At 39.1% G+C, this 14,319-nt stretch overlaps 1 protein-coding gene across 5 annotated transcripts in view; it reads right to left on the reverse strand.

Annotated features, from left to right (window-relative positions):
* The window catches only part of EDA (ectodysplasin A), a 290,490-nt gene that overhangs the window by 66,423 nt on the left and 209,748 nt on the right, over positions 1–14,319 (reverse strand). For all 5 annotated transcript variants that reach the window (XM_033118371.1, XM_033118361.1, XM_033118379.1 and 2 more), the window contains exon 2: positions 9,866–9,971. In XM_033118371.1, coding sequence (XP_032974262.1) covers positions 9,866–9,971 — 106 coding nt within the window. The remainder of the gene's footprint in view (positions 1–9,865; positions 9,972–14,319) is intronic.

Consider the following 14,319-nt stretch of genomic DNA (forward strand, 5'->3'; position numbering starts at 1 on the left):
TGTTTACACCTTATGTCTCTCTGTCTCGTCCCCAAAAGATGTTTTACAGCCAAAGACGGGTAAGATATCTCATGGGAGATACAACCTAAGCCAGGTGGAACCGAGTGGGGACCCCCAATGAGCTGCCTTAGAAAAATATGGGAAGGGGCCTTGCCTCCCCTTCCCCCTGCCTGGGAAAAGCTAGCTCTGGCTTTTCCCTTGCACCTGTTTGTGAGAGAAGTCATGAGGACAACAAAGAACAGTTCTCTCCACTTATCTCAACAGAGCTGTTACAATATGAGAGACTTGACCCTGAGAGGGTACATACCTTAATTAAGACATCATGGGACCTTGTGCTTTGGCTGTTTACAGACAAAGGGTGATTGGAACAAACATTTTTCTGCTATGATGTACGAGTCTCACAGACGGTGTAAGAAACAATGTTACTTTCTTGTATTTGTATACCTATCAATAAAAACCTCCAGTCGGCCTTATTCTGGGCTCCAGTCCTCTGAGACTGCAAGACGCAAGGCCTTCGGAGAGATTTAACTGCATTAAGTCTCTGTTTCTTTCTTTCTTAAAAAACTTAACCCAGGCCGCCCCTTGTTGCACCCTCACTGCCCGTGTTGCACTGGACGTGACAATTTCACAGTGTATATGTATATTGAAATATCACATTGTACACCTTAAATATGTACAATTTTTAAAATGTGAATTATACCTCAATAAAGCTGTAAAAAACGAAACTTATATTCTTTCCACAAACATATAGGTTTTCCCACCTCCTCATTAGCAATGTATTTCGGTGATGGGTAGAAAATGACATATGCATGTTTTACTTATTTAAAAAAATAAATTCATTGTTTATTTTAAATTAGTAACACACACAATATTTAAAAAATTCAAAAGATACAGAAGCATGGAAATTAAGTTAACTCTCTCCCCACCCCAACCTCAAACACTCAATTTTCTTCCCCAGAGTTGTAACTACAGTTACCAGTTACAGATTTATCATAATTTATTTAATCATTTCCTAAATAATGGACATTTAGAGTCTTTCCAATACTCTGCTATTACAAATGGTACAGCAAATAATATTACTGTTGGCAAATGATTTCCCACATGTGAGTATAGCTAGAAGTAAAAGTGGAATTCCTGGATCAGAATATGTGCATTTAGCATTTGAAGATATTTCCCATATAATCTATTCTTGCCATTGATCCAGTGCTTCCCCATTGCTGTTAGAATCGTTTCAATGCTCCATAAACTGGATTCTGAGGCCCTGCATGGTTTGGCCCCTGTTGGCCAGCTCATTTATTATCACCTGCGCTTTAGAAATGTACACTAAGCACACAAATTTCTTTCAGTTCCTCAAATGAGCCCAGTTCCCCTTTACTGGAAGCCTTCCAACACGTGTTATCTGCCTGGTTTACCTTTCCCTCACATCTTCACTTGGCTAAGTCGTTAGTATTGGTCAGGTTGCACGTCATATGTTACCCCCATTAGAACTTGTCGGAATTCCCAGGTCTAGATCAGCTGCTGAGATGTTCCCTACCGTGTTTCCCTGAAAATAAGACCTAGCCGGACCATCAGCTCTAATGCGTCTTTTGGAGCAAAAATTAACATAAGACCCAGTCTTATTTTACTATAAGACCGGGTATAATATAATATTGGTCTTACATTAATTTTTGCTCCAAAAGACGCATTAGAGCTGATGGTCCGGTGATGTCTTATTTTCGGGGAAACACGGTAGTACCCTGTTTCTACCTCAGTGTCCCACTTACTATACAGTGTTGAACCAACTGTGAGATTGACGAGGGTAGGAACCTACTCATATCATGTCCACCACTGTGTCCCTAGTGTTCTGAACGGTGATCAATAAACATTTATTCACCAACTAGTTGGTACTAATAATAATTTTTTGAATGGATGAATGAAAAAAAAAGAAGCTGTAGTAGTTCCTCACCTGTGAGACAGAAAAGGCCCTGCTGGTCTAGGAGTAGACTCTAGAACAAGGCAGGGTAGCATAAACAATACACTACAGAGCCAACAGCAGCCATCTGCCTACACATCTATCTGCCTGTGATATTTTGAGGAGCCACCCAAAAGGGAGCTGGCAGTTCACCACTTAGCCAACAGGTTAACCTTCTCAGCCTTCACTTCTTGAAGCCATGTGCATGCTCTTAATCCTTCCTGAGCCTCTTCATGGATGGTAATGAAAAGGCTCATCTGACCATCTACACTGAAACCCTCAGTGTTTAATCATCCAGACATCATGTAACTGGCTAAAACTACCCAAGCTATTATCATATTATAGAAATCAGGAATAGCTGGGAGCAATTGTAACAGAATTGGAAGAAAACAATCAGACCATCTATTCTAGGAGTTGAATATCATTTTCTTACTCTTATACATCTGAGGGATATGATACAATCTCATAAGTAATAGTACTACCCCACTATAGATTTCTTCATGGTGTGCAGAGTGGTCAGAATTTCCAGGGGTGTGTACACCTTGAAAAACTCCTTTAGATGACTTTGAATCTCTTACACCTGAGTTGAGAATCACCAATTCTGGTCTAACCTTTAGGGAAAATAAACAAAGAGCAGAGAAGTAAAGACTTGCCCAGGGTCATACTGCTGGTATAACAATTGGGACTAGAGTCTAGGTGTCCTGGCTTAGAGTTCATCACCTTTCTTAATATTGAGAAACAAATAACTAGAAGGAATTTAGGAGAGAGTGAGATAGACCAGAAGTACCCTTAGAGAACCTCAGGTGAGCTGGGCCTGTGACCCCCTTTAGGCAAGTAAGATATTCCTCAAAGATATCTTTTTTTTTAATTAAAGTTTATTGGGGTGACAATGGTTAATAAAGTTGCATAGATTTCAGGTGTACAAGTCTGTAACACATCATCTATATATCATATTGTGTGTTCACCACCGAGTCAGTTCTCCTTCCATCACCATATATTTAACCCCCTTTACCCTCATCTCCCACCCCTCTCCCCCCTACCCTCTGGTAACCACTAAACTGTTGTCTGTGTCTATGAGTTTTTGTTTCTTCATTTGTTTGTCTTGTTCCTTTGTTGCTTTCAGTTTTACATCCCACATGTCAGTGAAATCAAATGGTTCTCGACTTTTTCTGTCTGACTTACATGGTTGGATCTTGAGATTATTATGCCTCAAAGATACCTTACCTTTACAGCATGTTCTAGTAGGAGGCAGGCATGTTCACATTTTACCTTACATTATTTTGTATTCCTTATGTTTATTACAATGAGTATGTATTATTTTCGTAATTAAAAAAAATCTCATAAATATTTTTAAGCAGCCCAATCTTTAACTAACCTCCGTACACAGTTCACCTTAGGACTGAGGTACTGAAGACAGGAGTTTGTAGCTATACTGACCACAGAGTCTGGTACAATGTCTTATAAGTAGCTGCTACTCTAAAAATGCTTGTCAACCAAGTGTCAGTGGTAAAAGACTGTAGAGATCATTTACTGCAGTTCCATCAGAGAAAATATAGCTTTAAAGGGCATTTTGAGGGATGAGCAAGCTAAGGCATTTTAGCTTACTTAGTGTCCTTTTTTTTAAGTTTATTGGGGTTAGTAAAGTTACATAGGTTTCAGCTGTACAATTCTGTAATACGTCATCTATATATCACATTGTGGGCTCACCACCCAGAGTCAGTTCTCCTTCCATCACCATATATTTGATCCCCTTTACCCTCATCTACCTGCCCCTTACCCCTTCCCCTCTGGTAATCACTAAGCTATTGTCTGTGTCCATGAGTTTTTGTTTTTTTGTTTGTTTGTCTTGTGCTTTTGTTGTTTTCAGTTTTATATCCCACATAGCAGTGAAATCACATGGTTTATTTGACATAAATCTACTTTACAGAGTGTTTTGCTGTCGGCACTTTGGCTGTTGGCTTCTATGACCAGCAGACAACCCTCAGGACTCTACATCTGAAATCAACATCCTCTTCAAGGGTACACATATAGTAAACCTTCAAAACTTTAATTTTGTCTTGCGGACAAGCCCCTGAGGGTCTATCAGCTCTCAAAATTATTTTAGTCTCTTTCATTTGATAATAGCACAGTGATGGCTCACTGAAAAGCAATAAATGCTAGAGCAATACTAGAATGAGGGCACTTCTTAATTCTAGCATTTCTATCGGCAGAAAGTGTTTCTTTGAGCTATAGCCTTTCACATCCATCTGTATCAATTTAATGGTAGCTGTGCCCCATTCCATTATTATTGTTAAGAAACAACTGACAAAGGATATATTTCAATCTTAGTTTTTCCCTTTACTCTGTTATAATAGCAAAAAGAACACTAAGGTTTTTTTTTTTTTTAATCAGTCTAAAAGTAAAGATAACTACAAAGAAGTGATACTGACCAAAAGGGACACACATCCACAGCCAGCCAGCCAAACTATACAGCTGTGATCATTTGTTGTGATGAGGGAGGCCATGATTTGAGGCTTCAAGTCTTCTTCCTATGGGCTAGGATAGCATCAGTGAGCTTGAAAAAGGACAATTGGCTGAAAGAGAGTATCCTTGCGGAAATGATAATGATTATCTGTAAATTAATGAATATGGTTGTGGCAACATGGATGGAGCTTGAGATTATTATGCTGAGTGAAATAAGTCAGACATAAAAAGGAGAGAACCATATGATTTCACTGATATGTGGGATATAAAACTGAAAACAACAAAAGAACAAGACAAGCAAATGAGAAACAAAAAATCATAGACACAGACAACAGTTTAGTGGTTACCACAGGGTAAGTGGGGAGGGGGGTGGGAGATGAGGGTAAGGGGGATCAAATATATGGTGATGGAAGGAGAACTGACTCCGGGTGGTGAATACACAATGGCATTTACAGATGATGTAATACAGAATTGTACAGTACACCTGAAGTCTATGTAATTTTACTAACAATTGTCACTCGAACAAATTTAATTTAAAAAAATGAATATGGGTGCCTAAAATGCCTGAGAGTCCATGCTATTATGTTCATTTTCCCGAGAGAACACAGTAACAGCAGTTAATAATTTCTGAAGCACTTTTGCATACATTAACACTTTTGGTTAGTACAACTACATGAGGTAAGCAGGGCTAATTATCCTCATTTATAGCTAAGGAAACTGAGGCTCAGAGAGATATTATTCCTCCAAGGTCACATAGCTGGTAAGGTGGCAATGATTTCAGGATTGGGATCCAGAAATAATGAGTCAGTCTAGTACCTTTTCTATTACACCATACTGCACTTTTATTTTTATTGTCTTATTAGGACAGAAACATGGGGAGAGGGTGGGTGTGGAGAGAGATTAATATTTTGATTGATTCCTGCAAATGCTCTTAGAGGAAGAGTACAAATGGTTTTACAATAATATCGTTAAAATAAGGAAACTATCTCCATGGGAATTTTGGATCCATGTAATCTGATTCTAAGCCCTCATGACCCTCTGAATATATTCTACATTTCATTCTGACTAGAAAACAGAGTTCTGCAGATTTCTGGAGTACCCTGCAAGAGGTGACCAAGAAGTCACCTAGAGCTATGATTACTTCAGAAACACATCACAAGGATGGGTCCCAGCAGGAAATCCTGGCACGGATTTCTGGAACTGTTGTGACTCACAACACCTACAATGAAGGGATCATGCTTTCCTTGCAGAACAACAACAACTATATAATTAGCATATAATTAGCAAAACTGAACTTAAAACCTGTATCAAATACTTTTAGCCAAGTCAAAAAAGGAAGAGTGAATTTAAGGCAAAGCTGTAGTCAAGAAAAAGACTTCACTTATTTTTTAAGAGTTGAAGTTATAAAGTGCCAGGATTTATATCGGAGGGGAACTAACCCTGTATTTGGGGCTCCTGTTTCCTAGTCAGCACCTTCATTTATAGAGTAATACAAGTGGAGAAATGGAGATGAAGCAATCGTTTCTTGAATAGTGGGTCAGAAAGATTGGGGCAAACAGGGCCATAGGCTTCCATAGCCTGACTTATTCTTGGTGAACCTACACAGCTCCTAAGAATCATTACATCCCTTGCTTTTCCTCAGTATGAATTAACCATTTTTTGGAAAAAAAAAATTTCTCCCACAGGGAGTAGTGAAGATCATCAAAATTAATATCTATAGTTCATCGATGGCAAATCTAGACTCCTCCCCTGATTTGTCTGTTCCGTCATTCATTTAACAAATATTTGAGGGCCTTCTATGTACTGGTAAACTCCAGGACCTAACTCCCCATTGCCTACAAATGTATCTGCTCCCTCATTAAACTGCAAGCTTCTCTGAAGGTCTTATCATCGTTATGCTTCTTCTGGTACTGCCTAGAAGGCTTGCTAAATAACAAAGTTTCGTGAACTGAAATGAAATTAAAGGATAGTAACATGTCAAAAAAAATTATACAAGGCGCTAGAACTGATTTCCCTGCTCTCTTTTTAAACTTATCTCTAATTTGACTTTAGAAAAACGTTTTCTTCCTGAAATCTCTGTCATGTTCTTAAATATTCAAGGTAAATCACCTTTTCTTTGACGCTTGTGAAGCAAATCTGATCTGGATAGCTACATTTTTGTTCTAATATGTCAAGTCACTTGTGGGTTTAGAATCAACACCTGAGAGTTTGTTCGTTTTTATTTTTGGCCTTAAATCACCCCACTCTGATTTACCTATCCCATCCTACCTCTTACTCTGTTCACAGGGTTTATATAATAGATTGACTCACTTCTTCAATGAGAAGTTCTTTCTTTTCATAAAACAGAGTCAGCTCATTGTCATGAGACATAATGCAGACTTATGTATCCGGCTGCCTCTTTAACATATATCCATGCCAAACGGAATTCTTAATTCCTTCTCTACATCCCTTTACCCTGCGCTTCCCTGGTTTTTCCCCCATCTCAGAAATATCAATTCTACTGGTCTAGTTCCTTATGTCCAAAGCTGGGGGCCATCCTTGACTCTTCTCTGTCTCTCATACCCCTTATCTAATCAAACCCCAAATCCTGTCAGCTATTCCTTCAAACTCTATCCAGAATCTGACCACTTACCACCCACACTGCCTCCATCTTGGTCTAAACCACCATCATCTTTCGCCTGGATTAGTTATACTCCCCTAACAGATGTTCCTGCTTCTGTCCTCGCTGCAGCTATTTTCAGTGCAGCAGCCAGAGGGATTCTGTTAAAACATAGACCAGATTCTGTCATTCCTCTGCTCAAAATCTTCTAGTGGTTCCGCATCTCAGGCAGAGTAAAAGCCAGAGTCCTCACCTTGGCCTACAAGGTTCTAGATTGGGCTTTGCTCCCCGATCTCATCTCCTTCCTTCTCCCTCTTGCTCACTCTGCTCCCAGCCACACTGATCTTTCTGGAACACGCCAACCCCATTCTTCTGCTTCAGAACATTTGTATTTACTAGTTCTTCTCTCCTCCTTCCTCCCACCACAAAATATCTGCATGGCTCACACCTTCATTTCATTCAGGTCTCTTCTCAAATGTTCCCTTATTAGAAGGACCTTTCCTGATCATGTTATAGCATACCCAATCACTTTCTCTTCCTCTTGCCCTATTATTATTTTTCTCCACAGCACTTACACCAATTTTGTTTATTGTCTGTCTCTTTACACTGTAAGTTAAACTCTTTGAGGGCAACAAGAAGTATTTATTGAGGGTCTACTATGTGTCAGATCCTTTTCTAGGCAATGGGGATGTAAAAGTAAACAAAACAGACAGATACCAATATCCTCATGGCATTTCTATTCTAGTATTATATAATCTAGCTGCTATATTTTCTCAGGAAATATTTGATAAATATGTTGCATAAATATAGCATCCACTCAGCAGAGTAAAAGGAACGGTTCACAAGTAAGGGAGATTTGAATTGGCTTGCCACCCTTTAACTCATTGAAGCACCCACCACATCTACAGAAATGGTTCTATAGCCCCCCAGGTAAAAGGCTGGAAATCTAATCAAATCTCAGGACCTCCAGACATTCTATACTCTTAACTCTATGGGACTCTTGGATTCCTCCTAGCTATGCTGTTTAAAGAAAAATATCCGTGATTACATGAGAAAGTTGGCATTGGCACAAAGTAACTAGAGTCTAATGACTGACTAGAGTATGACATCAGGAGGAAATTGGATAAGAAGTGCTAAAACTAGGAAGAGAGGCTTAGGCCTTCACCAGAGAGAAAAACTATTTTGTATCAAAACAGAATAAACACTGTGAGGAAGATCAGTAGCAAAGATGCTGGTAGCCAGATCCAGATAAAGTGGTTTAGGAAAGTGGAGGAAGCTGCCTTCTTTAAGACAAAACGGGAGGCCAGATGAAGAGGTAAACTTTAGAAGTTATTAGACTTCCCATTTGGAGAGGAAGGGAAGACCATGCCCACCACATAAGGTGATATTGCTCTTACCATCTCTCTCTTCTCCTCCTTAGTAACCAGGGAATATAAAAGATTTCATGGTACTGGGAGTAGCCTCAGGGGAAGACTCAATGGTGGAAAGACCTACATGCATCGGAGGGTGAGGTGACTGTGAGAGGAAAGAGACCATGACTCTTAGTTCTGAGCTTCCTCTAGCCTTCTGACACCTCTGGGAGATGGGTTGCAAGCAGTATGCAAATAACAGGTGCCTTTTACTTCATGGACCACATTCCTTAGGCTTCCACTTGGTCATCAATTGTATGCAAAGTGTCTGCTCTAGAAAATGGCCCTACTGATCCAGTTCTCCATTCAAGGGCTCAATGCTGCTGCCACCTGCATTGACTAGAACACCCCACTTATCTTATTTCTCTGAGTCTCTCTCTTTTTTTATTACAGGGTCCTTGTTCTGGGCTCTTTTTCAAACTTCATCCATTCTATTTCTTCTTGCCTCTACTGACAAAGTCCTGGCCCCATTTCTTTAATAGCTTATGCCTCCTGGTACTGCCTCCATCATTGGCCCTTACTCACATTGACAAATGTCAGCTTAAAATTTTCATTTTCATCTTTATAGAGTCATATTGCTTTATAACCCCAGACATACATCTTTGGCAGAGGTAGCCAGCACATGCTGCCTCTGAATCCAGATGGCTTTGCAGCAGCCCAGAGCTATGCATTCTGCAAATGCCTGTGCCAAAGAGGTAGCACTCTATCATTGACAGAGGAATATTGAAATAGAGCAATTCAAAGACCCTGCCCAGGAGCTAGCTCAACATTTTGTTATGCCCAACAAAATGCACTGCTAATTGACTCAAATCTATTTTACCCTCAGTAGGGATGGTTTTCACGGCACATGATAACCTAGCTGAAGGGGCAATCAACATCATCAACTTACATTATAAACACGAACAATTTGCCACATGCTAGTCTAGATTCTGGGGTTATACAAAGAGAAAGAAATTCCTGCTGTCAAGAAACTTACAAATAAATTCTAGAAGCTCTAGCTCATATTTGAACATGGTAACTGAAATCAACATTGACACGATTATCATTGGAATTAACATATCATGCAAGTGCCACCATGGCACAACACTATGTCGATTCCAAGGACAGCACTGAATCCTCCTGGGAACCTTTAGTAGATATGGGATGTTCCCAGGAGAGATGAGGTCCTTATGGAGGGTGATCTTGAGAGATACAAATGCTACCATGGCTCTCAGACACATTCTGTGAAAGGACTGAAGGTATCTGGGGTTGCAGGAGGGAGGGTCCTACATGGTCAATTCTATGTAAAACAACTGACTAGTAGGATAGGCTGGAAAAATCTTCTTCTGTGACCTCGGGCCTGTGGACAATATATGAGATGGTGAAGCACACTTGAGAAGGTAGTTCTCAGGATGGTACTCTCATTAACTGAGATAGGATAAAGGACCACCCAAGGAGACTTACCATCTGCTCCTTCACTGCTTTTGCTTCTTTTATTGCGACGAACACGCCTACTTTCTGCTTCAGAATATGACTTTTCTTCAGGGAAGAAAAAATTCAGAAGGGCCATCTGTAAAAATAACCAGTAGATGAGTCAAAAGTTGACCCCAGTCAACCACAGCCAACATAAAAAACTAGTTTTGTGTAGACAATCTACCTTCACCTTAAATTCAGTATCTAAAGTCTGAGCCCATATTCCCCCCCACTGTACAAATCCTTTTATTCTTGATACCATTAGGCATGGCAGTTTGGCTAAGCTCTGAATCCCCTAGGCTCTTCTGCCCCAAATATCTAAGGAGTAATACTTCAAGTCCCATTTCTCCATATAGTTCTGGGATTCAGAGAGCCCAGGAATGGATTTCTAACCTTCCTCACATAGTACTGATGTCTGCCCAGAATTAGACTTGAGTTTGCTACTCCCTCTTGGACTTCATTATTATGCATCCATGATTTTTCCACATTCCTATTTACACTAAACTTTTGGTTTGTTCCCAGAATGTTGTGCATTCAATTATGATCGGAAGATACCATTTATGTCAATGCTCTCCTGGGAGTTACTCATAACAGAACACACACTTATTTGCTTCCTTACTTAGACTCCTACAGAACTCCTACAGCACTTGGGTCTCTAAGACTCATTTTGGTACTTGATGTGCTGCTGTCCTTTGATGACTTCTCATAATATTTCATATGTGAATGGGCCTGGTTCCACTAACGATAATCACAGCTTAAATATATACTTGCTGAAATGAATCATAATCTTTCAGCACGAGTGCCTCTTTGTGGTTAAAAAATGTGCTCGAGGTAAATAGTGGACAGAGTGGTAGGACTGACAGTGCTTCTAATCCCGACTTTGCCATTTATAGCTGTATAACCTTGAGCAAGTTACTTAAGCTTTAATTTCCTCATCTGTAAATAGGGATAATAAATAGTACTTTGCTCATAAAGTAGTTATAGGGTCAGCATAGTACCAAGTATGTAGTATGCACTCAATAAATGGTAGCTATTACTATTATTAAAATTAATTTTCAAAATAGACTGGTTAGACAGTTTGAGGGTTAAAAAAGAAAAAATGAATCTGTATTTTCACCCTAGTGTTATCTCAAAAAATAAACAATTCCAGAATCTTCATGTCTGCTGCATCTCTCACTAATTGAAAAAAAAAATGGGTAGGACTCAAGAAAGCCTTAACATGCTACACAAACTTTCTTTAAAACCCTGTGATTTACTGTTTACATAGAACAATTATACCCAATAGCCTTAATGTGCAAGATTAGCATCTTACAGAATATATACATGTGTTAAATACAAAGTTAATAAATGAATGTTTAGGTAATCTCCAACCTGCCATAAGGTTAATTTAAAAACACTGAGGCTGAACCATATGAAAGTGTAATTTTTGATGTCAAAAATGGTTGAATATCAGCAATTTATCATGGTTCAACTGAGCAGTATTTTTGAGACACTTCATTGAATTATAAAATGCATTTTCCCCTAGAATCAACATAATAAAGTCTAGCTAGGTTTCCAGATAAAGCCCATAGAAAATTACTTAACCCACAACAGAAATAAGCTATTATACTACTAATAATATAAACCCAAGCTGCTATACAATCACAATCATTTGCAACACCAAAAGAACAAGTTATTCTGGATAGAAGAGTTTTCTTGATAACTTTGAGTACTGAAACTTATTTTAAACAGAAATTGTACAATATATGACTTAACTCAGGGCTTACTGAATATGTAGAAGATTATTTGTACATTCAATGGGCCCAGTCCACTATGGTTTTGAGGTTTTTAAAAATTACAATTATATTGCAGAACAATACATGCTTTGTTAGAGAGAAATATAGGGTTCTATGGGAGCAAGAAGAAAAGAACATAATACAGACTGGGAGTAGACAAGGCTTCTTGGAGGAGGAGCTACTTCTCTGAGTCCTGAAGGATGTCAAAGATTTAGTGATGAATGGGCAAGTGAAAATGAATTCCAGGCAAAAGGAGCATTGTTTTTAAAGGTTCGGAGGAAAGAGAGAGAATAGCAGTTTTTGGAAAGACAAGTAACTTAGAATAAGTGGTAGGAGGTGGAGAAGAATGGCAAGTAATGAGCCAAAAGATATGAAATAAGGGCCAGACCCTGTTAAGGAATTTAGACTTCATCCTGCAGCAGGGGCTCCTCTGAAGGATTTTTTTTCCCCTTTATAAATTTTTGTACTTTATGAAAATTTCAGTTATAATCTACATACAGTAAAATGCACAAATTTTAAGCATCAAGTTTGAAGAGTTTTGAAAAACTGTACACACATTTGTAACCATCACCCAAATCAAGATAGAACATTTCCATCACTCCATAATTTTCCCTTGTGCCGTATCAGTCATTCTTCAGGGTGACTCCCCACTCTAGGCAACCACTGTTCTGATTTCTCTCACCATAGCTTAGTTTTTCCTATTCTAGAACTTCACATAAGCGAAATCATATAATAGGATTGCATGACTTTTGTGTGTTGTTTCTTTAATTCCACGTAATATCTCTGAGACTCATTCATGTTGTTGTGGGTATCAGTTCATTCCTTTTTATCACTAAGTAGTATTTTATTGTATGGATGTACCTCAACTTTTAAATGCATTCACCTGTTGAGGGATATTTGGGTTATTTCCAGTTTGTGGTTATTATGACTAAAGCTGATATGGGCATTCATGCTCAAGTCTTTGTGGGGACATCTGTCTTCTTTTATCTTGGATAAACACCAAGGGGTGGAACCTCTGGGTTCTATGGTAAGTATTTGTTATAAGGAACTACCAAACTGTTTTCCAGACTGACTGTACCGTTTTATAGTCCCGCCAGCAATGTCTGAGGGATCCCCAGTGCTCTGGATCTTCATTACACTGTTGTCAATATTTTTAATTCTAGCCATTCTTGTGGATGTGAAATAGTGCTTCATTGTGGTTGTGTTTTGAAAGCTTAAGCTTCTTTTTAATGTTTTTTTTGTCTCTTACTTTACTGTCAACTATCAGATTTCACTTTACCTACCTGTAAACATCTTTTCTAGTATGTTCAAATTTGCTGCTTATAATCTGCTATAGGCTTGACATCTTGTTAAAACTAATTAGAACCATGTACAAACAGAATAAACAGGCAGTCAATGAGTTTTTGAATGGCTTTTCCAATACATAAGATGCATATTCTCTGGTGGCTTATAGGCCATTTGTTTATTGCTTGAGTCCTGACTGGTCTGGATAGGTGAATTTGTCAGATAACTGAGTTTTAAATGGGCATGTTATTACAGTATAACGCTATGTCTAGGGGAAAGGAATTTTGAAGTCCACATGAAGTACGTCCCCACCATCACAGCTACAATTCCAGAATTTCTTTCATACTCTTTATGTTCCCTCATGGGCTCAGCTCTTGTGGGTATTCTGGCAGGGCCTCCAGCACCTTCTTGCATCCTGGCGGCAGCAGTAGGAGAACGTGCTTACATAGTAATTGTTCCTAAGCGTCTGATGGGAGCTTGTGAGAACTCAAGCTCCCAGAAGAGGGGACTGAGGGAGAAACAAAATCGTGCAGACAGCAGAAACAACTCCAGTTTCCATGGGTAGTAGGAATAGCTTAAAGCCCCTTAAGAGAGTCTATTGATGAGTATGACACATTCATGAACCAAGTGTTTATTAGAAGGGGACTGCCTGCATGTGACAATGCTTTGAATATCCTTTCTGCTTTCTCCATAAACCGGAAGAAAAAAACACAAACCCCTTCTTACACTGAAAGAAGATCCTTATTCACAGAGCTCTTATTGGAGCTTCCGTTAGGGGCAGGAGGGAAAACTAGCCTCCTGCCCCTAACGGAGACAAAGATCAGTGGCTGCTCATACCAAAAGTCTGGAAGCCTCGCCTTCAGAGGCAAGTTGCAGAGTATAAACAAAGCAGCTTTCTCTCTTTGAATATTGCTTTCCTATTGCACAAGAGGGGAGGCATCAGGAATGTTGGCCACAACCAGGCATTTCGCTCAAGGGAAAAAAAAATCTAATTCTTTACACTTTATTAACTGATTACACCCTTGTTTCCTATGGTAAAATTACATGGTAAACAGCACCTGCAGGTTACAGGGATCTCAGCTGGAAACAATTCGTTCATAGTGAGACATGAGGGATGCATCCATTATTGACTCTCCAGATATTACTACAAAGGTATTTTGCCCTAATATCTAAACCCACAAAATTATTGGGTACTTTTTTCTTTTTACCATGACATGGAATAATTGAATTTATTTTATATTTCATGGCTAATGTATTTGATTGTATTAGATAATTCATAGGAAATTACTCATAAGTTTCTTGAGGGTAGAGGCCACATTTTATCCATTTTATCCCCAATGCCTCGCTCTGGGCCTGGCACATAGAAGGCCTCTAATAGATATCTAT

This window comes from Rhinolophus ferrumequinum, chromosome X (genome assembly GCF_004115265.2).
Source record: "Rhinolophus ferrumequinum isolate MPI-CBG mRhiFer1 chromosome X, mRhiFer1_v1.p, whole genome shotgun sequence".
Classification (NCBI taxonomy): Eukaryota; Metazoa; Chordata; class Mammalia; order Chiroptera; family Rhinolophidae; genus Rhinolophus; species Rhinolophus ferrumequinum.